This window comes from Pseudophryne corroboree, chromosome 5, assembly GCF_028390025.1.
Source record: "Pseudophryne corroboree isolate aPseCor3 chromosome 5, aPseCor3.hap2, whole genome shotgun sequence".
Taxonomy (NCBI): Eukaryota; Metazoa; Chordata; class Amphibia; order Anura; family Myobatrachidae; genus Pseudophryne; species Pseudophryne corroboree.
Genome location: NC_086448.1, coordinates 825415249 through 825438536, shown reverse-complemented (window position 1 = coordinate 825438536; position 23288 = coordinate 825415249). Strand labels below are relative to the sequence as shown.

General features: G+C 52.3%; 1 protein-coding gene across 1 annotated transcript in view; it reads right to left on the bottom strand.

Moving 5' to 3' along the window:
• The window catches only part of SNAP47 (synaptosome associated protein 47), a 108059-nt gene that overhangs the window by 62640 nt on the left and 22131 nt on the right, over positions 1–23288 (bottom strand). The window contains exons 4-5 of the mRNA XM_063924523.1: positions 22377–22861; positions 2546–2658 (exon numbers count right to left, since the gene is read on the bottom strand). Coding sequence (XP_063780593.1) covers positions 2546–2658; positions 22377–22861 — 598 coding nt within the window. The remainder of the gene's footprint in view (positions 1–2545; positions 2659–22376; positions 22862–23288) is intronic.

The following is a 23288-nucleotide window of genomic DNA, read 5'->3' as shown; positions in this document are numbered from 1 at the left end:
CATCCACTCTGCGTGCTTCATCCATCCCACATCCACTCTGCGTGCTTCATCCATCCCACATCCACTCTGCGTGCTTCATCCATCCCACATCCACTTTGCGTGCTTCATCCATCCCACATCCACTCTGCGTGCTTCATCCATCCCACATCCACTCTGCGTGCTTCATCCATCTCACATCCACTCTGCGTGCTTCATCCATCTCACATCCACTCTGCGTGCTTCATCCATCCCACATCCACTCTGCGTGCTTCATCCAGCCCGCATCCACTCTGCGTGCTTCATCCATCCCACATCCACTCTGCGTGCTTCATCCATTCCACATCCACTCTGCGTGCTTCATCCATCCCACATCCACTCTGCGTGCTTCATCCATCCCACATCCACTCTGCGTGCTTCATCCACGCCGCATCCACTCTGCGAGCTTCATCCATCCCACATCCACTCTGCGTGCTTCATCCATCCCACATCCACTCTGCATTCTTCATTCATCAGACATCCACTGTGAATGCTTCATCCATCCCACATCCACTCTGCGTGCTTCATCCATCCCACATCCACTCTGCATGCTTTATCCATCCCACATCCACTCTGCGTGCTACATCCATCCCACATCCACTCTGCGTGCTTCATCCATTCCACATCCACTCTGCGTGCTTCATCCATCCCACATCCACTCTGCATTCTTCATTCATCAGACATCCACTGTGAATGCTTCATCCATCCCACATCCACTCTGCGTGCTTCATCCATCCCACATCCACTCTGCATGCTTTATCCATCCCACATCCACTCTGCGTGCTTCATCCATCCCACATCCACTCTGCGTGCTTCATCCATTCCACATCCACTCTGCGTGCTTCATCCATTCCACATCCACTCTGCGTGCTTCATCCAGCCCACATCCACTCTGCGTGCTTCATCCAGCCCGCATCCACTCTGCGTGCTTCATCCAGCCCGCATCCACTCTGCGTGCTTCATCCAGCCCGCATCCACTCTGCGTGCTTCATCCATCCCACATCCACTCTGCGTGCTTTATCCATCCCGCATCCACTCTGCGTGCTTCATCCATCTCACATCCACTCTGCGTGCTTCATCCCACATCCACTCTGCGTGCTTTATCCATCCCACATCCACTCTGCGTGCTTCATCCATCTCACATCCACTCTGCGTGCTTCATCCATCTCACATCCACTCTGCGTGCTTCATCCAGCCCGCATCCACTCTGCGTGGTTCATCCATCCCACATCCACTCTGCGTGCTTCATCCATCCCACATCCACTCTGCGTGCTTCATCCATCCCACATCCACTCTGCGTGCTTCATCCATCCCACATCCACTCTGCGTGCTTCATCCATCTCACATCCACTCTGCGTGCTTCATCCATCCCACATCCACTCTGCGTGCTTCATCCATCCCACATCCACTCTGCAAGCCCGAGCTATTCCAAATACACTCAGGATGCCTCATCCAGCCGAAATCCACTCTGCATACCTGAGCCATCCTGCATCCACTCTGCTTGCCCGTGCCATACCTCATCAACTCTGCATGCCCGTGCCATACCTCCATCCACTCTGCATGCCCGTGCCATACCTCCATCCACTCTGCATGCCCGTGCCATGCCTCCATCCACTCTGCATGCTGAGCCGCACCAAATCCACTCTGCATGCCTGAACCATCCCTCAGCTACTGTGAATACCTCACCTGTCCAACATCCACTCTGCATGACCCAGCCGCCCCTCATCCACTCTGCATGCCTGATCCATGTCTGGTTCAGTACGGGCTTAGGATACCTGGTGACGTAACAGTGTTTAATATCTATATGTCACACAGGTATCACCACCTTGAATACTCTTTGTTTCATGTAAATGTGGTTACTGAAAGTTGCCATTTATCTGTCATGCTTTTCTATTGTGAAAAAAAATGTATGTCCTCTTATTGTCACCAGCTGATCTCTATAATCTCCTGCTTTCTGATTACCTTCCTCCATGAACTGTCCTTCCAACACTCATCAGGTAGAGGAAGGGAGGGCAGGGGGAGAGAGAGAGAGAGCTGAAAGAGATAAGGAGGGACAGTGAGAGGGATAAAAAGAGAGATGAGGAAGAGAGGGTGGGAGAGAATGGAGGAGAGGGAGATGGGTAAGGTAGCGAGAGAGAGAGAGAGAGAGAGAGAGAGATAGGCCACAGTGGGGGCGAGAGAGGGAACAGAGCAGTAAGAGGGAGAGAGAAAGAAGAGAGAGTGATTGTGAATGGGGGGAAGGAAAAGAGGGAGAGAGAGGAGTACAGAGAACTAGAGACTGAGAAGGAATGGGGGCAGGGGACGAGGGAGGGAAGGAGAGAGGGGGAAACGGAGAGAAAAGGGGGTTGGATTCGGGTGACCGGCTGTTGGGAGACCGCTGGTCACTATACTGATGCCAGTCGGGAACCCAGCGTCGGTATTGTCACATAACCGCATCCCTTCTGATGAATGTCTTCGTATGTAACATAAAGTACCTAAACCCCTTGCAATGAGCCAATGATAAAGATCAATGACATATCTGCATCATTACCTTCCTGAGCTCCCGAGCCTCTGACTCGGAGACCTCCTGCTCCTGAATCATGGCCTCAGTGTCTCCTTCCAGGCAGGGTCCAGATTTCACAATTGTATCAAGAAACAAGGATTCTAGAAGAGAGAAAAAGAATTGTTGGTTATCTGGCGCCATCTAGCGGACTCAGACCTCACACTGCTCTCCCTGTTGCCTAGTAACGGGATATTCTTTGCTGTTCCTATTAAACTGGACGTACAGTATTAAGATAAAGACAAAACACTTCTGTGCCCAGGCAAATAAATAGGATAGGTCATATTTTAAACAAGCAAAAATAAAAAAAATTAAGGCGATGTGACTACAGCTGCTTCATGATTGGTTGGCTTTTGGGGTCTGATTTGCATAATATTGGGGATGCTGTACAGCTGTATTACTGAGATGGTGCCAAGGCATATACAAAGCACCCAAAAATGATGTCACCAGTCTGTAAAATAACTAGGAGACTCGGAGATGGGCCCTAAGACTATAAGGGCCCTTACAGTATAATCCAAGCATGTCCAAACTGCGGCCCTCCAGCTGTTGAGAAACTACACATCCCATCATGCCCTGACACAGCTTTAGCATTCTCTGACAGCAAAACTGTGTCAGGGCATGCTGGGAAATGTAGTTTCACAACAGCTGGAGGGCCGCAGTTTGGACATGCCTGGTATAATCAAACATGAGAAAAGCGAGCAATTTCACAACAAACAAATACATAAGATCATTTATTGTATACGTAGTACTGTAGATAACATATGTTTCCTTGGTACATATTTACTGTACTTTTAAACAAGTGTAGAATTGTAATTAGTTATAACAGATGCCTACAGCCATACCCCATAGCTAGGGAAGCCAATCCCAGGCCGTTTTTTCAATCTCGGGTATCGGGATTGAAAGATGGCCAATCCCGGGATACCCGGGATTGGTTTTTAGCTAGGTGGTCACCCCCTCGCCGCACCCCGCCCCGCACATATAGCTCACCATATACCAGTGGCGGGCAGGAGGGAAACATCCTTTGAACGCTGCTGGCGGCTCCCAGCAGCGGCTGACAGCACAGCGTGACCTCTCACGCTGCGCTGAGGACCTGGAAGGAGGAAGCCAGGCAGCGTCTGAGCGTCCTGTGGACATTCAACTCTGATCCCTCAATCCCCGGGATTGGCGCTTCCAATCCCGGGATTGAATCCCGGCCATTTTTGGCCCTAAATCCCAGGATCCCGCCGATCCTGATCCCGGGATTGGCCACCATACCCATAGCAAAGCCTAGCTTGGGGCCCTGTGGAAGCCTCAATAGCATCTCTAAACTTCCACTCTGCCTCTTCCCAGGATGTGCGTCCGGCCTTGGGGAATGTTGCTAGTGTCTGCGGACGGAAGGTCTGGGGGCAACGTGAAGGGTAGGTCCACAGCAGTTGCACCCCCCCTGCAACCACTTTAGTTCCTCCACTGCTTGGAGCCAATGCCCCAAGCCTGTGGTATAGAACATCTGATGGTTTTAGCAATGATTAACTGTGTTTCATTTCAGATTTGACATAACAGTAAAAATGTAAAACGCGCAAACTCGCCACAGTGTAATAAGAATGTGCTCAGGTTGCATAATCAGTGCTGCAGAGAGAGTCCAGTTTAAGCAAGACTGGCACGCGTTTTCCGCAGTGCCCATTTGTCGTAACACAGTAGCGAGAAAGCACTACGCGTTTCACAGTTCAAAAAGGAATACTAGGAAACACACAGGTCTACATGCAGTCAACATAAAAGCAGTTAGGTAAATAAATGGCATCAATCAGTTAGTTATTGGACGGGGACTTATGACCACAAGGACGAATGAGTCATTAACCGGGGTAAGTCACCCAGGCCGATGTGTTGTTCAAAGAGCGGCTGGGCTGGCGGGCCCCGGCGCTGGTTAATGTTTCTGAAGGAGCTGTCAGCTGCGTTCTAATTAAAAACAGGGAATATATTGCAGAAAATTCTCTCCTGGCTAATTAGTAACTGCATAAGCGGCAGGAAGACCGTGGAGGCGAGCGTATGGTGTGACTGCCTTGTCAGTCGCCGTGACATCAGCTCGAGTAATGAGGACTAATACGTGAAGGATTAAACAATGTCATGTACGGCTGGACAGAGGCAGACAGCAAAGTGGGCTTAGCCTCCAGGTTTGAACAATGCAGCAAACCTAATTCAGTTACTATGATCTGCACTTGTCACATGAAGGTTAGCCCGCGGTTTGAAAGCGTACCGGAGTCTCCGCCGCACCAAAGACGTGCACGCGCAGGTGGTATATTATTCTACATATCCCTTTTTTGCCCCTAGAACATGACACTGAACCACACAATATAAGTGTGCAGCACTTGCAGAACAGGTTACCGACAGAAGAAACAGCCTCAAACGGCTTTGGAAACAGTGCAAGAAGACAGAGCATAATAAAAGTAATGCTTAGGACCCATGGCGGACCATAGCGCATAGCCCAGACCGCTGTCAGACAAAGACAGCAACACAAAGGATCTGACAACGGAAGTGTAATGTTATGTGCTGGAAGAAGATGCTTTTTCTTCAGCCCTGACTAAGAATAATTACCTTTCCCTGCAGCTATGCTAATGAGTTTCATGTGTATTTCATCTCACCTAGCTTCTAGACTGATAGGACAAAAAGATCAAATGGCAAAGTAAAGCATGTCAGTTATAATGTGAACTACAGTATAACCGTTCACATATTTACAAATCCACTGAACTGCAAATTGATCAGGGCACATCTGTGACACAGGAGATTACAGCTACGGCTGTACAATGCTGAAGAAAAAATGCAAAACAGGGAGGGGTCTGAGCCCCCTAGCAGTGGTGGCCGGTGAGACTGGTAATGTCACTTGTGGTACCAAGAGCACCAGTCACACAGCAGATACAGTAGCTGTCCAGCTGGTGGCTGTTTCACACTATAGGAAATTCCAACATTTATAAAGCCCTTTACAGAGAACATTTCTCCAGTCTCATACTCTACGTCCTGTCCCACGTGAGCTTACAATCTACATTTCCTACCACTAGAGTTAATGTTTTTAGAAGCCAATTAACTTACAGTATATTTAGGGGTTGGGATGAAACCAAGGTAAACATATGAGGAGCACACAAAAAACACACCAATAGGGCCCCAGGCAGAATCAATCTCATAAACCTATCACTGTGAAGTAGTAACGCGGTCCACTGTGCTGTTGTGCTGTCCCACTTTTTAGGGGTTAATCTATGACCCTTTGGAAATCAGTCTAGGAAAATTCTCACTGCTTACTGCCACAAAACCAGAAATAAGCAACGTCTAAGTTAAGTGTTCAAATGTTATTAATGTAACACTTTTTAAAACTTTAAACTGCATTTTCTCACGAGTGTGATTCCTTGGGGTGGTTGGGTTGTACTGGCCCAGGGGGTCCTGTGTTCTGGACTTGACCTTAGAAATGTTAGTGATCCACCTGATGAGGTCACCTGGCCGTGGTAGGTGGGCCCATTTTTTTGGCCTAAAATTATGCTAAGAACCTCAATTTTACCCCATGTTAAATTGCAGAATTGTTCCGATTGCTTTAGTGCTTAGAGTGTGTACCTGCATTTTCCCTTTTTTGGTGTGGCACTACAAATCTCAGCATGGTAGCACCTCTCATTATGTTTAGATTTAGGGTGTGCAGTCCAGCTCCCACCCCCAGGACATTTTGCCAGTCACACAGAAAGTAACGGGGAGTGATTTTACAAGTGAAAATAGAGGGATCTCCGTTCCCTGCAGCAGCACACTGATGTTAAACGCCCTCAATACTAAATAATGCTACAAACCAATGCATTAATGGGAAAAAGGCTCATTTACTGCTACAAAATAATGCTCCACACAGTAGTAAATTGGGGTGTCCTTCCCCACAAGGCACCCCTCCAATTTGTGCTTTTTATTTGTAAAATATTAAAATGTAAATAAAGTTATGTAAAAAAATAAAATAAACAAAATGGCTGCCTCCACCCTATAACAGCTGTACAGGTAAGATCTATTCCCAAAATGTGAATTTAGTGTTTTATTTCTATTTATTTTTCTGTACTTTGGATAAATAAAACTCTTGCTACTCAACGCACGCAATATAGACACTGGCAATGGACAAGGGGGGGCCCTCCTGCGTTTATTCTAGGCTGCTAGGACGGTGGTCTCCTCCGGCAGTGACGGGGTTACAGCTGTGCTGATTTGTTTTGCATCACTGTGGGATCATGGTGGATAACCCCTTCCTGATGGGCCGAGCCTCCGCCCTGCAGCTCCGGCCCCGCTGCTCAGCCCACTCTGCATGGACACTTTCCAGGCTGCGGTTGCTGCTGTCGTCTGCTTTGCATTAATGAAGACTTTCGGCACATTCTGCCTTTGTGATGAGACAACCTCAGCTGCTCGGAAAACAGATGAAGCAAAATGATTTAGTCTCGGGTTTCTACAAATTAGAAAATCAATTGCAAGTTTCGCTGCTCTGTTCCTGCCATGAGTCCAGGACAGAATCGGCCTCTGTACTATAGTGCATTAATACTACACCGCGTCAGGGCCGGACAAGCCAGCTATCACACACACTTGGCAAACCGCAAGATTCGCTGGCCTAGAATACGCACAACACACAACACTAAACTGTCACACACTGTTATGTAGCAGGTTATGTGCAGACACTGGGGCCTATGCGTGCAGATAAAGTAGACACATGGACAATAGGCAGATAAACAGCACATTCTGCGCAACTTAGGCGTGTGCCGCTATCGCTCCAGCTGATGAGAAAGGCGAAAGGACATTAGAGGGGATGCCTGTTGCCCCTTTAACCACACGTACTGGGCAACAGAATAAAAGGACCAATCAGATGAACAATACGTGGAACGGGACGCTTCTGCAGAATTGCAGAATTGCGCATTGAGCCTCATTTTGTCAAATTGTAAATAAAGGGATTTTAATACAAACTGCAGCAAAAAAAAAACGCCCAACTTTTAGGAGCATAATTATCTTATTCCGCATTCCGGGGATATGATAATAATAACTACATTCATAAAGCAAAAAATGAATGCATTCACTCAAAAATCTCTTGCCGGGAGGTGGGCTCCGATAACAGCCCGTCCTGGCAAAGAGGTGGAAGTGAAGTGATAGCTCAATGCGCAGTCCTCAGGCAGGACATGCGTCGCTGGGGTCTGATGGGGTAGTAAATGTGTTAGAGTGACCCATAGGCTACTATGGGCTGACGCTAGCTGAAGATGCTGCCAGATACCAGGGCCAAGTTACTGAATTCTTCACATGCCGGAGCTTAGTAATTCTCTCAATATAGCAGCACCTATAGACTCCTATGGGGCTTGTGCAATGGAAAACGTGGGGCAACAGCACATATCTCCCATGTTACCCGTGGTCACCCCCTATATACACTCTGGGGATGCTTGACGTTTGCAGATCTCACACAAAAACAAGTGTCATTGGGTCGAAGCATACAAAGTCCCTCAAACAGATATAGCAGAGTGGCAATATGTCACGTCCTGACACGATTTCTACCGCATTACACTAAGCTAGGAATTCAATTCTTGGTGATGACCGTGAAATGCCATCGCACCACTGGGAGGGTGGGAACACTGGCATCTGACACCACAACAATCAGCGGTTTCCCCTAGCACCCCACTGAGGAGTGTAGTTACAGTGGAGGTCCTGGAATACAGTGACGCTCCGGATGAGGCGTAGCTGAACAACGCGGCGGTACATCGCAGGGAATTCAGTCCCCCCCTAAATGTCTGCAGAATAACCGTCTCACTAGTACAATGTCTGCCCATAGTGATGGAAGGGACACATTCCGACTTAACTGGAGCTGAATTGAATAGCGTCGGGAGAATAGAACTGACCCCTTTGTCTCTCTCTCTCTCCAAGGGTTGATACATCTTCCCTCCTGACCAATGTATAATTATGCCCAGGAAAGCGCTTTATTGGTGTATACAGTACAATGTACGTATACCATGCTGCTTATTAGTACTAGATAGGATCAGTATACACGGACATTTGTCTGTCCAATAAACAGCAACAAATACTGGGGTAAATGTATGAAGCAGTGATAAAAGAGTGGAGAAGTTGCCCATGGCAACCAATCAGCACTGACGTAACATTTATAATTTGCATATTATACAATTGGACGAAGCAGCTGATTGGTTGCCATGGGCAACTTCTCCACTGGCTCACTTCTTTATCACTGCTTCATACATTTACGCCCATTATGTCGGCTTCATAAATAGGGTGATTTTCTCACTACATAAATTTGGTCTATTGCAATATTTGCAAGCCTCATGTAATTTACAGTACAGCGCTGGCTATGTACAGAGTTGCATTTTCTGGAACAGAGGCGTGAGTCCTTCCAGACACTGGGACAGAACAGGCTCAGTGCGGTGCACTACCCCCATCTAGTGGGTGATGCAGGTATAGCAGGGCTGCGCTGGGGATTACAGGCCGAATCCTGCACTGAGGTGGGGCTGTGAACAGTCAGGATTTCCACTGCCGGCAGCTTCCAGCTATAACAATAAAAGTGCAGGTGGGGGCCTGGGTGTCAGCAATATCAACATACTGAGTCACTTGGACAGAACAGGGAGAGGAGGAATGGTAAACAGGCTCCTCGCAAAGATCTGCAGCAGTGCTCTCCCCTGTGCATGCACGCTGCCAGAGTACAATCAGAACAGGACTAATAAACTCTCTAATTGCCAAAATGAGAGTTCACAAACTCCAGTATATTTTATGTAACCGGGGCTCGGGATCAGCCACTGTCACCGGATATATATATATAAGGGGTGCTGCACTTGCTACAGATGCTGCAGAACTGTGGTGTAGCCATGTATGTTTCATGTATTTATGGATTTAATGTATTATCCTACCTCGTTATATTACTGTAACGTCATTTTAAACACGGGTGTAATATTACTATGCTGACAGTAATTTCAGTACAAAGGGTGTGGAACATCTTATCGGAATACATTGTTAAAATTCTGCCAATGTGCTGTTTGGCTAATACGAACCCTAATGAGGTCAGCAACATAAATGACAACGTAGAATTACTGCATTCATGCCCTCTGGGACAAGGAAGTAACTGCTTAGCGTCAGGTGGGAGCCTCTCAACTGCTTATTTTCAGGTGGGAGCCTACAGACTGCATAGCCCCAGACGGGAGTCCCCCAACAGCTTAGCTACAGAAAGGCGCCTACAGAACGCTTAGTGCCAGACGGAAGCTTCCGGACTGCTTAGCCATAGACGGGAGCCCCCCAACCTCTTAGAAACAGTTGGGAGCCCCCAAAAAGCTTAGTGCCAGACGGGAGACTCCAGATCGCTTAGCGTCAGGTGGGACTCTCCAGATTGCTTAGCATCAGGTGGGAGCCTCCGTACTGCTTAGTGTCAGGTGGGAGCCTTCAGACCGCTTAGTATTAGAAGGGAGCCTCTAGCGAGTTTAGCATCAGGCAAGACCATCTGAAAGGTTTAGTACCAAGCAGGCCCCTTTGGATGGTTCAGAATTAAGCAGGCCCCTGTGTTCAGATATGGGTAAATGGGCCCTTTTAACAAGTTTTGACACCGAGCAGCATTGTGAATTGTATAAAGGACAACATACAGTACAACGGGGTGTAGTATGTTATGTCGGTGGCCAGCATACCGGCGCCGGAATCCCGATCGTCGGCTTACCGACAGCTGGGCGAGCGCAAATAAGCCCCTTGCAGGCTTGCTGCGCTCGCCACACTGCGGGCACGGCGGCCACGCTATCTATTCTCCCTCCAGGGGGGTCGTGGACCCCCAAAAGGGAGAAAAGCTGTCAGTATGCCGGCGGTCGGGATTCCGGCGCCGGTATGCTGGTCGTCGGGAGCCCGGCCGCCGGCAAACTGAAGACCACCCAGTACAAAGTGTTCTCTGCACCCTTAGCAGACGCTGTCACTTCTCACCTGCAGTTACAAGCCTTAGTCTATGTGTGTGGCCACGATAAGTTGTGGATGTTCCTAAAACCAGAAATACAGTCAGTCCCGGATGTCTGGCATTAATACGTGCGAGATTTCTGATCTGATATATATATCTCGCTCCGTTCTGCTTCCCATTACACCGCAGGTAACAGCAGCGCCAGAATGATCATTACCATTATCCCCCGTTACGTAGTGTAGTGAACTAAGCAGGGAGATTCCCAATGTTCTACACAAGACATTTCCATGGACCATAAATCCATCTGAAGCGGAACAGAGCAGCAGTCAGTGCAGGACGGGCTGAGAGAGCGTCTTGCTGGCGCGTACCCCAGAGTTCCCTACAGCTAATCCGTGGGATTACCGGCAGCTGCTGGCGGGTTTTATAGAGAAGTGGAGGTGGACTGAGCATGGAGTGGGACATCGGTATATGTAGCAGGGAGCATACGCCAGGACGGCTTATGTTTATCAGGTTGCAGACACAATCCCAGGACTCGGTGGACACCAACCCTTCTGAGCCCTATTAGTGCAAATACTGGTAACGCTGGGTTACTCACAGTTACATTCTGCCCCCGATGTGCATATAAGTACCCATAGAACATACAGTATCAATCCTAATCAGTACCCAATCCCCTGTACATAGAGGTGTGAGGGAAGAGGGAAAATAGATCTATTTTTTATTTGCGTTACTGGGGAAATGTGAAAATAAGAATTTACTTACCGATAATTCTATTTCTCGGAGTCCGTAGTGGATGCTGGGGTTCCTGAAAGGACCATGGGGAATAGCGGCTCCGCAGGAGACAGGGCACAAAAGTAAAGCTTTTACAGGTCAGGTGGTGTGTACTGGCTCCTCCCCCTATGACCCTCCTCCAGACTCCAGTTAGGTACTGTGCCCGGACGAGCGTACACAATAAGGGAGGATTTTGAATCCCGGGTAAGACTCATACCAGCCACACCAATCACACCGTACAACTTGTGATCTAAACCCAGTTAACAGTATGATAACAGAGGAGCCTCTGAAAGATGGCTTCCTAAACAATAACCCGAATTAGTTAACAATAACTATGTACAAGTATTGCAGATAATCCGCACTTGGGATGGGCGCCCAGCATCCACTACGGACTCCGAGAAATAGAATTATCGGTAAGTAAATTCTTATTTTCTCTATCGTCCTAAGTGGATGCTGGGGTTCCTGAAAGGACCATGGGGATTATACCAAAGCTCCCAAACGGGCGGGAGAGTGCGGATGACTCTGCAGCACCGAATGAGAGAACTCCAGGTCCTCCTTTGCCAGGGTATCAAATTTGTAAAAATTTACAAACGTGTTCTCCCCTGACCACGTAGCTGCTCGGCAGAGTTGTAATGCCGAGACCCCTCGGGCAGCCGCCCAAGATGAGCCCACCTTCCTTGCGGAATGGGCCTTAACAGATTTAGGCTGTGGCAGGCCTGCCACAGAATGTACAAGTTGAATTTTGTTACAAAACCAACGAGCAATCGACTGCGTAGAAGCAGGTGCACCCAACTTGTTGGGTGCATACAGTATAAACAGCGAGTCAGATTTTCTGACTCCAGCCGTCCTTTAAATGTATATTTTTAAGGCTCTGACAACGTCCAACAACTTGGAGTCCTTCAAGTCGTCTGTAGCCGCAGGCACTGCAATAGGCTGGTTCAGGTGAAACGCTGATACCACCTTAGGGAGAAAATGCGGACGCGTCCGCAGCTCTGCCCTATGTCGAATGGAAAATTAAATAAGGGCTTTTATAAAACAAAGCCGCCAGTTCAGATACTCTCCCGGCCGAAGCCAGGGCCAGTAACATAGTCACTTTCCATGTGAGATATTTCAAATCCACATTCTTTAGTGGTTCAAACCAATTGGATTTGAGGAAATCTAAAACTACATTTAGATCCCACGGTGCCACCTTAGGCACCACAGGAGGCTGTATATGCAGTACTCCTTTGATAAAAATCTGGACCTCAGGGACTGAGGCCAATTCTTTTTTGGAAGAATATTGATAGGGCCGAAATTTGAACCTTAATAGATCCCAATTTGAGACCCATAGACAATCCTGATTGCAGGAAATGTAGGAAAACGACCCAGTTGAAATTCCTCCATCGGAGCACTCCGCTGCTCGCACCACGCAACATATTTTCGCCAAATACGGCGATAATGCTTCGCGGTGACTTCCTTCCTTGCCTTTATCAAGGTAGGAATGACTTCTTCTGGAATGCCTTTTCCTTTTAGGATCTGGCATTCAAACGCCATGCCGTCAAACGCAGCCGCGGTAAGTCTTGAAAAAGACAAGGACCCTGCTGAAGCAGGTCCCTTCTCAGAAGTAGAGGCCACGGATCGTCCGTGACCATCTCTTGAAGTTCCGGGTACCAAGTCCTTCTTGGCCAATCCGGAGCCACTAGTCTTACTCCTCTTTGCCGTATAGTCCTCAATACCTTTGGTATGAGAGGCAGAGGAGGAAACACATATACCGACTGGTACACCCAAGGTGTTACCAGCGCGTCCACAGCTATTGCCTGCGGATCTCTTGACCTGGCACAATACCTGTCCAGTGTTTTGTTGAGGCGAGACGCCATCATGTCCACCATTGGTTTTACCCAACGGTTTAATAGCATGTGGAAAACTTCTGGATGAAGTCCCCACTCTCCCGGGTGAAGGTCGTGTCTGCTGAGGAAGTCTGCTTCCCAGTTGTCCACGCCCGGGATGAATACTGCGGACAGTGCCATCACGTGATTCTCCGCCCAGCGAAGGATCCTGGCAGCTTCTGCCATTGCCCTCCTGCTTCTTGTGCCGCCCTGTCTGTTTACATGGGCGACTGCCGTGATGTTGTCCGACTGGATCAACACCGGTCTTCCTTGAAGCAGAGGTTCCGCCTGGCTTAGAGCATTGTAGATTGCTCTTAGTTCCAGAATGCTTATGTGAAGAGACTTTTTCAGGCTCGACCACACTCCCTGGAAATTTCTTCCCTGTGTGACTGCTCCCCAGCCTCTCAGGCTGGCATCCGTGGTCACCAGGATCCAATCCTGCATGCCGAATCTGCGGCCCTCCAATAGATGAGCCTCCTGCAACCACCACAGAAGGGATACCCTTGTCCTCGGCGACAGGGTTATCCGCAGGTGCATCTGAAGATGCGACCCTGACCATTTGTCCAACAGATCCCTTTGCATGGAATCTGCCGAAAGGGATTGCTTCGTAAGAAGCTACCATTTTTTCCCAGGACTCTTGTGCATTGATGTACAGACACCTTTCCTGGTTTTAGGAGGTTCCTGACCAGGTCAGATAACTCCTTGGCTTTTTCTTCGGGAAGAAAAACCTTTTTCTGAACTGTGTCCAGAATCATCCCCAGGAACAGCAGACGAGTTGTCGGCATTAATTGGGATTTTGGAATATTCAGAATCCAACCGTGCTGCTTTAGCACCTCTTGAGATAGTGCTAAACCCATCTCTAGCTGTTCTCTGGACCTTGCCCTTATTAGGAGATCGTCCAAGTATGGGATAATTAATACGCCTTTTCTTCGAAGAAGAAATATTATCTCGGCCATTACCTTTGTAAAGACCCGAGGTGCCGTGGACAAACCAAACGGCAGCGTCTGAAACTGATAGTGACAGTTTTGTACAACGAACCTGAGGTACCCCTGGTGTGAGGGGTAATTGGAACGTGGAGATACGCATCCGTGATGTCCAAGGATACCATAAAGTCCCCTTCTTCCAGGTTCGCTATCACTGCTCTGAGTGACTCCATCTTGAACTTGAACTTCTTTATGTACAGGTTCAAGGACTTCAGATTTAGAATAGGCCTTACCGAGCCATCCGGCTTCGGTACCACAAAAAGAGTGGAATAATACCCCTTCCCTTGTTGTAGAAGAGGTACCTTGACTATCACCTGCTGAGAATACAGCTTGTGAATGGCTTCCAAAACCGTCTCCCTTTCTGAGGGGGACGTTGGTAAAGCAGACTTCAGGAAACGGCGAGGTGGCTCTGTCTCTAATTTCAACCTGTACCCCTGAGATATTATCTGCAGGATCCAGGGATTTACCTGCGAGTGAGCCCACTGCGCGCTGTAATTCTTGAGACGACCGCCTACCGCCCCCGAGTCCGCTTGCGAAGCCCCAGCGTCATGCTGAGGCTTTTGTAGAAGCCGGGGAGGGCTTCTGTTCCTGGGAAGGAGCTGCCTGTTGCTGTCTCTTCCCTCGTCCTCTGCCTCGTGGCAGATATGAATAGCCCTTTGCTCTCTTATTTTTAAAGGAACGAAAGGGCTGCGGTTGAAAGGTCGGTGCCTTTTTCTGTTGGGGAGTGACTTGAGGTAGAAAGGTGGATTTCCCGGCCGTAGCCGTGGCCACCAAATCCGATAGACCGACCCCAAATAACTCCTCTACGCATCGCCTGTCCACTGTCGTGTCCATAAAGCTCTTCTGGCCGAAATGGACATAGCACTTACCCGTGATGCCAGTGTGCAGATATCTCTCTGTGCATCACGCATATAAAGAAATGCATCCTTTATTTGTTCTAACGACAGTAAAATATTGTCCCTGTCCAGGGTATCAATATTTTCGATCAGGGACTCTGACCAAACTACCCCAGCACTGCACATCCAGGCAGTCGCAATAGCTGGTCGTAGTATAACACCTGCATGTGTGTATATACCTTTTTGGATATTTTCCATCCTCCTATCTGATGGATCTTTAAGTGGGGCCGTCTCAGGAGAGGGTAACGCCACTTGTTTTGATAAGCGTGTTAGCGCTTTGTCCACCCTAGGAGGTGTTTCCCAGCGCTCCCTAACCTCTGGCGGGAAAGGGTATAAAGCCAATAACTTCTTTGAAATTAGCAGTTTTTTATCGGGGCACCCCACGCTTCATCACACATGTCATTTAATTCTTCTGATTCGGTAAAAACTACTGGTAGTTTTTTCACACCCCACATAATACCCTGTTTAGTGGTACCTGTAGTATCAGCTAAATGTAACATCTCCTTTATTGCCAAAATCATATAACGTGTGGCCCTACTGGAAAATACGGTTGATTCGTCACCTTCACCACCGGAATCAGTGCCTGTGTCTGGGTCTGTGTCGACCGACTGAGGCAAGGGACGTTTTACAGCCCCTGACGGTGTTTGAGGCGCCTGGACAGGCACTAATTGAGTGTCCGACCGCCTCATGTCGGCAACGACTGCTTAAGCGAGTTGACGCTATCCCGTAATTCCACAAATAAAGGCATCCATTCTGGTGTCGACCCCCTAGGAGGTGACATCCTCATATTTGGCAATTGCTCCGCCTCCACACCAATAACGTCCTCATACATGTCGACACACACGTACCGACACACAGCAGACACACAGGGAATGCTCTATACGAAGACAGGACCCACTAGCCCTTTGGGGAGACAGAGGGAGAGTCTGCCAGCACACACCAAAAAGCGCTATATATGACAGGGATAGCCTTATGATTAAGTGCTCCCTTATAGCTGCTTTTATATTAATATATTGCCATTTATTTTGCCCCCCCTCTCTGTTATACCCTGTTTCTGTAGTGCAGTGCAGGGGAGAGACCTGGGAGCCTTCCTGACCAGCGGAGCTGTGACAGAAAATGGCGCCGTGTGCTGAGGAGATAGGCCCCGCCCCTTTTCCGGCGGGCTCGTCTCCCGCTATTTAGTACATTTAGGCAGGGGTAAATATCTCCATATAGCCTCTGGGGCTATATGTGAGGTATTTTTAGCCCTTTTAAAGGTTTTCATTTGCCTCCCAGGGCGCCCCCCCCCCCAGCGCCCTGCACCCTCAGTGACTGCCGTGTGAAGTGTGCTGAGAGGAAAATGGCGCACAGCTGCAGTGCTGTGCGCTACCTTAAGAAGACTGCAGGAGTCTTCAGCCGCCGATTCTGGACCTCTTCTTGCTTCAGCATCTGTGAGGGGGCCGGCGGCGTGGCTCCTGTGATCGTCCCTCTGGAGCTTCATGTCCAGTAGCCAAGAAGCCAATCCATCCTGCACGCAGGTGAGTTCACTTCTTCTCCCCTCTGTCCCTCGTTGCAGTGATCCTGTTGCCAGCAGGAATCACTGTAAAATAAAAAAACCTAAGCTAAACTCTCTAAGCAGCTCTTTATGAGAGCCACCTAGAATTGCACCCTTCTCGGCCGGGCACAAAAATCTAACTGGAGTCTGGAGGAGGGTCATAGGGGGAGGAGCCAGTACACACCACCTGACCTGTAAAAGCTTTACTTTTGTGCCCTGTCTCCTGCGGAGCCGCTATTCCCCATGGTCCTTTCAGGAACCCCAGCATCCACTTAGGACGATAGAGAAATTATTATAAGAAAACCTTACATTACAGCTCCGTGTGCAGGGGTCGCAAGGCCAGCTACGGCTCCGTGTGCAGGGGTCGCAGTGCCAGCTACGGCTCCGTGTGCAGGGGTCGCAAGGCCAGCTACGGCTCCATGTGCAGGGGTCGCAGTGCCAGCTATGACTCCGTGTGCAGGGGTCGCAGTGCCAGCTATGGATCCGGGTGCAGGGGTGGCAGTGCCAGCTATGGCTCCGTGTGCAGGGGTCGCAGTGCCAGCTATGGCTCCGTGTGCAGGGGTCGCAGTGCCATCTATGGCTCCGTGTGCAGGGGTCGCAGTGCCATCTATGGCTCCGTGTGCAGGGGTGGCAGGGCCAGCTATGACTCCGTGTGCAGGGGTCGCAGTGCCAGCTATGGCTCCGTGTGCAGGGATCGCAGGGCCAGCTATGGCTCCATGTGCAGGGGTCGCAGTGCCAGCTATGGCTCCGTGTGCAGGGGTCGCAGTGCCAGCTATGGATCCGTGTGCAGGGGTCGCAGTGCCAGCTATGGATCCGTGTGCAGGGGTCGCAGTGCCAGCTATAGCTCCGTGTCCAGGGGTGGCAGGGCCAGCTACGGCTCCGTGTGCAGGGGTCGTGGTGCCAGCTATGGCTCCGTGTGCAGGGGTGGCAGTACCAGCTATGGCTCCGTGTACAGGGGTCACAGTACCAGCTATCGCTCCGTGTGCAGGGGTCGCAGTGCCAGCTACAGCTCCGTGTGCAGGGGTTGCAGTGCCAGATATGGCTCCGTGTGCAGGGGTCGCAGTACCAGCTATGGCTCCGTGTGCAGGGGTCGCAGTGCCAGCTATGGCTCCGTGTACAGGGGTCGCAGTGCCAGCTACAGCTCCGTGTGCAGGGGTTGCAGTGCCAGCTATGGCTCCGTGTCCAGGGGTCGCAGTGCCAGCTATGGATCCGTGTGCAGGGATCGCAGTGCCAGCTATGGCTCCGTGTCCAGGGGTCGCAGTGCCAGCTATGGCTCCGTGTGCAGGGGACGCAGTACCAGCTATGGCTCCGTGTGCAGGGGTGGCAGTGCCAGCTATGGCTCAGTGTGCAGGGGTCGCAGTGCCAGCTATGGATCCGTGTGCAGGGATCGCAGTGCCAGCTATGGCTCTGTGTGCAGGGGTCGCAGTACCAGCTATGGCTCCGTGTGCAGGGGTCGCAGTGCCAGCTATGGCTCCGTGTGCAGGGGTGGCAGTACCAGCTATGGCTCCGTGTACAGGGGTCGCAGTGCCAGCTACAGCTCCGTGTGCAGGGGTTGCAGTGCCAGCTATGGCTCCGTGTCCAGGGGTCGCAGTGCCAGCTATGGATCCGTGTGCAGGGATCGCAGTGCCAGCTATGGCTCCGTGTCCAGGGGTCGCAGTGCCAGCTATGGCTCCGTGTGCAGGGGACGCAGTACCAGCTATGGCTCCGTGTGCAGGGGTGGCAGTGCCAGCTATGGCTCAGTGTGCAGGGGTCGCAGTGCCAGCTATGGATCCGTGTGCAGGGATCGCAGTGCCAGCTATGGCTCCGTGTCCAGGGGTCGCAGTGCCAGCTATGGCTCCGTGTGCAGGGGACGCAGTACCAGCTATGGCTCCGTGTGCAGGGGTGGCAGTGCCAGCTATGGCTCAGTGTGCAGGGGTCGCAGTGCCAGCTATGGATCCGTGTGCAGGGATCGCAGTGCCAGCTATGGCTCCGTGTCCAGGGGTCGCAGTGCCAGCTATGGCTCCGTGTGCAGGGGACGCAGTACCAGCTATGGCTCCGTGTGCAGGGGTGGCAGTGCCAGCTATGGCTCCGTGTGCAGGGGTGGCAGTGCCAGCTATGGATCCGTGTGCAGGGATCGCAGTGCCAGCTATGGCTCCGTGTCCAGGGGTCGCAGTGCCAGCTATGGCTCCGTGTGCAGGGGTCACAGTACCAGCTATCGCTCCGTGTGCAGGGGTCGCAGTGCCAGCTATGGCTCAGTGTGCAGGGGTCGCAGTGCCAGCTATGGCTCCGTGTACAGGGGTCACAGTACCAGCTATCGCTCCGTGTCCAGGGGTCGCAGTGCCAGCTACAGCTCCGTGTGCAGGGGTGGCAGTGCCAGCTACGGCTCAGTGTGCAGGGGTCGCAGTGCCAGCTATGGATCCGTGTGCAGGGATCGCAGTGCCAGCTATGGATCCGTGTGCAGGGATCGCAGTACCAGCTATGGATCCGTGTGCAGGGATCGCAGTACCAGCTATGGCTCCGTGTGCAGGGGTGGCAGTGCCAGCTATGGCTCAGTGTGCAGGGGTCGCAGTGCCAGCTATGGATCCGTGTGCAGGGATCGCAGTGCCAGCTATGGCTCTGTGTGCAGGGGTCGCAGTGCCAGCTATGGCTCCGTGTGCAGGGGTGGCAGTACCAGCTATGGCTCCGTGTACAGGGGTCGCAGTGCCAGCTACAGCTCCGTGTGCAGGGGTTGCAGTGCCAGCTATGGCTCCGTGTCCAGGGGTCGCAGTGCCAGCTATGGATCCGTGTGCAGGGATCGCAGTGCCAGCTATGGCTCCGTGTCCAGGGGTCGCAGTGCCAGCTATGGCTCCGTGTGCAGGGGACGCAGTACCAGCTATGGCTCCGTGTGCAGGGGTGGCAGTGCCAGCTATGGATCCGTGTGCAGGGATCGCAGTGCCAGCTATGGATCCGTGTCCAGGGGACGCAGTACCAGCTATGGCTCAGTGTGCAGGGGTCGCAGTGCCAGCTATGGATCCGTGTGCAGGGATCGCAGTGCCAGCTATGGATCCGTGTCCAGGGGTCGCAGTGCCAGCTATGGCTCCGTGTGCAGGGGACGCAGTACCAGCTATGGCTCCGTGTGCAGGGGTGGCAGTGCCAGCTATGGCTCAGTGTGCAGGGGTCGCAGTGCCAGCTATGGATCCGTGTGCAGGGATCGCAGTGCCAGCTATGGCTCCGTGTCCAGGGGTCGCAGTGCCAGCTATGGCTCCGTGTGCAGGGGACGCAGTACCAGCTATGGCTCCGTGTGCAGGGGTGGCAGTGCCAGCTATGGCTCCGTGTGCAGGGGTGGCAGTGCCAGCTATGGATCCGTGTGCAGGGATCGCAGTGCCAGCTATGGCTCCGTGTCCAGGGATCGCAGGGCCAGCTATGGCTCCATGTGCAGGGGTCGCAGTGCCAGCTATGGATCCGTGTGCAGGGGTGGTAGTGCCAGCTATGGCTCCGTGTGCAGGGTTCGTGGTGCCAGCTATGGCTCCGTGTGCAGGGGTCGCAGTGCCAGCTATGGCTCCGTGTGCAGGGGTCGCAGTGCCAGCTATGGATCCGTGTGCAGGGGTCGCAGTGCCAGCTATAGCTCCGTGTCCAGGGGACGCAGTGCCAGCTACGGCTCCGTGTGCAGGGGTGGTAGTGCCAGCTATGGCTCCGTGTGCAGGGGTCGCAGTGCCAGCTATGGCTCCGTGTGCAGGGGTCGCAGTGCCAGCTATGGATCCGTGTGCAGGGGTCGCAGTGCCAGCTATAGCTCCGTGTCCAGGGGTGGCAGGGCCAGCTACGGCTCCGTGTGCAGGGGTCGTGGTGCCAGCTATGGCTCCGTGTGCAGGGGTCGCAGTGCCAGCTATGGCTCCGTGTGCAGGGGACGCAGTACCAGCTATCGCTCCGTGTGCAGGGGTCGCAGTGCCAGCTACAGCTCCGTGTGCAGGGGTTGCAGTGCCAGATATGGCTCTGTGTGCAGGGGTCGCAGTACCAGCTATGGCTCCGTGTGCAGGGGTGGCAGTGCCAGCTACAGCTCCGTGTGCAGGGGTTGCAGTGCCAGCTATGGCTCCGTGTCCAGGGGTCGCAGTGCCAGCTATGGATCCGTGTGCAGGGGACGCAGTACCAGCTATGGCTCCGTGTGCAGGGGTGGCAGTGCCAGCTATGGCTCAGTGTGCAGGGATCGCAGTACCAGCTATGGATCCGTGTGCAGGGGTGGCAGTGCCAGCTATGGCTCCGTGTGCAGGGGTGGCAGTGCCAGCTATGGCTCCGTGTCCAGGGGTCGCAGTGCCAGCTATGGCTCCGTGTGCAGGGGACGCAGTACCAGCTATGGCTCCGTGTGCAGGGGTGGCAGTGCCAGCTATGGCTCCGTGTGCAGGGGTGGCAGTGCCAGCTATGGATCCGTGTGCAGGGATCGCAGTGCCAGCTATGGCTCCGTGTCCAGGGGTCGCAGTGCCAGCTATGGCTCCGTGTGCAGGGGACGCAGTACCAGCTATGGCTCCGTGTGCAGGGGTGGCAGTGCCAGCTATGGCTCCGTGTGCAGGGGTGGCAGTGCCAGCTATGGATCCGTGTGCAGGGATCGCAGTGCCAGCTATGGCTCCGTGTCCAGGGGTCGCAGTGCCAGCTATGGCTCAGTGTGCAGGGGTCGCAGTGCCAGCTATGGCTCTGTGTGCAGGGGTTGCAGTGCCAGATATGGCTCCGTGTGCAGGGATCGCAGTGCCAGCTATGGCTCCGTGTGCAGGGATCGCAGTGCCAGCTATGGCTCCGTGTACAGGGGTCACAGTACCAGCTATCGCTCCGTGTCCAGGGGTCGCAGTGCCAGCTACAGCTCCGTGTGCAGGGGTCGCAGTGCCAGCTACAGCTCCGTGTGCAGGGGTGGCAGTGCCAGCTATGGCTCCGTGTTCAGTGGTTGCAGGGCCAGCTTTGGCACCGTGTACAGGGGTCGCAGGACCAGCTATGGCTCCGTGTACAGGGGTCGCAGGACCAGCTATGGCTCCGTGTCCAGGGGTCGCTGTGCCAGCTACGGCTCCATGTGCAGGGGTCGCAGTGCCAGCTATGGCTCCGTGTGCAGGGGTCGCAGTGCCAGCTATGGCTCCGTGTGCAGGGGTCGCAGGGCCAGCTATGGCTCCATGTGCAGGGGTCGCAGTGCCAGCTATGGCTCCGTGTGCAGGGATCGCAGGGCCAGCTATGGCTCCATGTGCAGGGGTCGCAGTGCCAGCTATGGATCCGTGTGCAGGGGTCGCAGTGCCAGCTATGGATCCGTGTGCAGGGGTCGCAGTGCCAGCTATGGATCCGTGTGCAGGGGTCGCAGTGCCAGCTATAGCTCCGTGTCCAGGGGTCGCAGGGCCAGCTACGGCTCCGTGTGCAGGGGTCGCAGTGCCAGCTATGGCTCCGTGTGCAGATGTGGTAGTGCCAGCTATGGCTTCGTGTGCAGGGATCGCAGGGCCAGCTACGGCTCCGTGTGCAGATGTGGTAGTGCCAGCTATGGCTTCGTGTGCAGGGGTCGCAGTGCCAGCTACGGCTCATTGTCCACGTGTCGCAGTGCCAGCTATGGCTCCGTGTGCAGTAGTCGCAGTGCCAGCTATGGCTCCGTGTGCAGGGGTCGCAGTGCCAGCTACGGCTCCGTGTCCAGGGGTTGCTGTGCCAGCTACGGCTCCGTGTGCACGGGTCGCAGTGCTAGCTATGGCTCCGTGTGCAGGGGTCGCAGTGCTAGCTATGGCTCCGTGTCCAAGGGTCGCAGTGCACGTCATTACATATACCTCATAGTGTTCATAATGATTTAAACCACGAGGAGTTTATAATAAGCAGCGCGATGTGGAGACCTGCAGACGTTTTTCTGATAAAATATTGACAGTAATGTTAATTTCCCGTTAGCGTACATAGTGATTACCCCACACACAGGGCGCTAGATGTACCTGTCTGCCACCCGGGACTGGCGCGGTCAGAGGGGGAAGCTCGCCACTTCTCACTAAACATCAGCGCTTCCTCTAAGAATTCTATTTTCTTCCTGTATTGCATTTCCAAGATGGGGAGAACGTCCGGCAGCTTGGCAGATATTATCCGGTACGTGATGTCCGGCTTCCCGATAAACCTTTGCCGGATGCTCATCTCATGTCCTGTGAAGACTTTGATGTCGTCCACGTCCTGCCGCTCGTATCGGTGGAGTAACTGGAAATTGCAGCCGGAGATCTCCAGGGCAGATAAGAGGACGGTCAGCTTGCCGAGCTTGAGATTGTGGTCAGGATAGTGGCAGAAGACAATCGGTATTACCACGATGACGCCTTCCTTACCGCAGTTCTGGGTACCGGAAGGGCATTCCGTGGACTGGGCGCCTGCGGATCTCTTCCATGGACTGCCGCTAAACGGCCACCAGGCCGGAGATTCCAGAACAGATAAAATCCTGTCACAGAGACACCATAAAGTTATCAGATTAATGACAATTACTCCATCGCCGCGCTAGGAGCAGCAAACACACGCCGCTATCTTCAGCTGACATCTGCGCTGAGTACACCTATGTGACGCTGGTCGCTTAGATTGTCCATGCCGGCTTGTGATTTTAGAAAAGGGATTTTTTACAGAGATGTAAAAAAGAGAGAAAGAACGCTCGCTGGCAGTTTTTAGCAGCCGTGGAAACGCTATGCCGCACTCTGGGAGTGTATTTTAACTTAGCAGAAGTGCGAACGAAAAGATCGCAGAGCGGCTACAAAATAATTTTGTGCAGTTTCAGAGTAGCTCAAAACCTACTCAGCACTTGCGATGGCTTCAGACTGTTCAGTTCCTGTTTTGATGTCACACACACGCCCTGCGGTCGCCCAGCCACGCCTGCG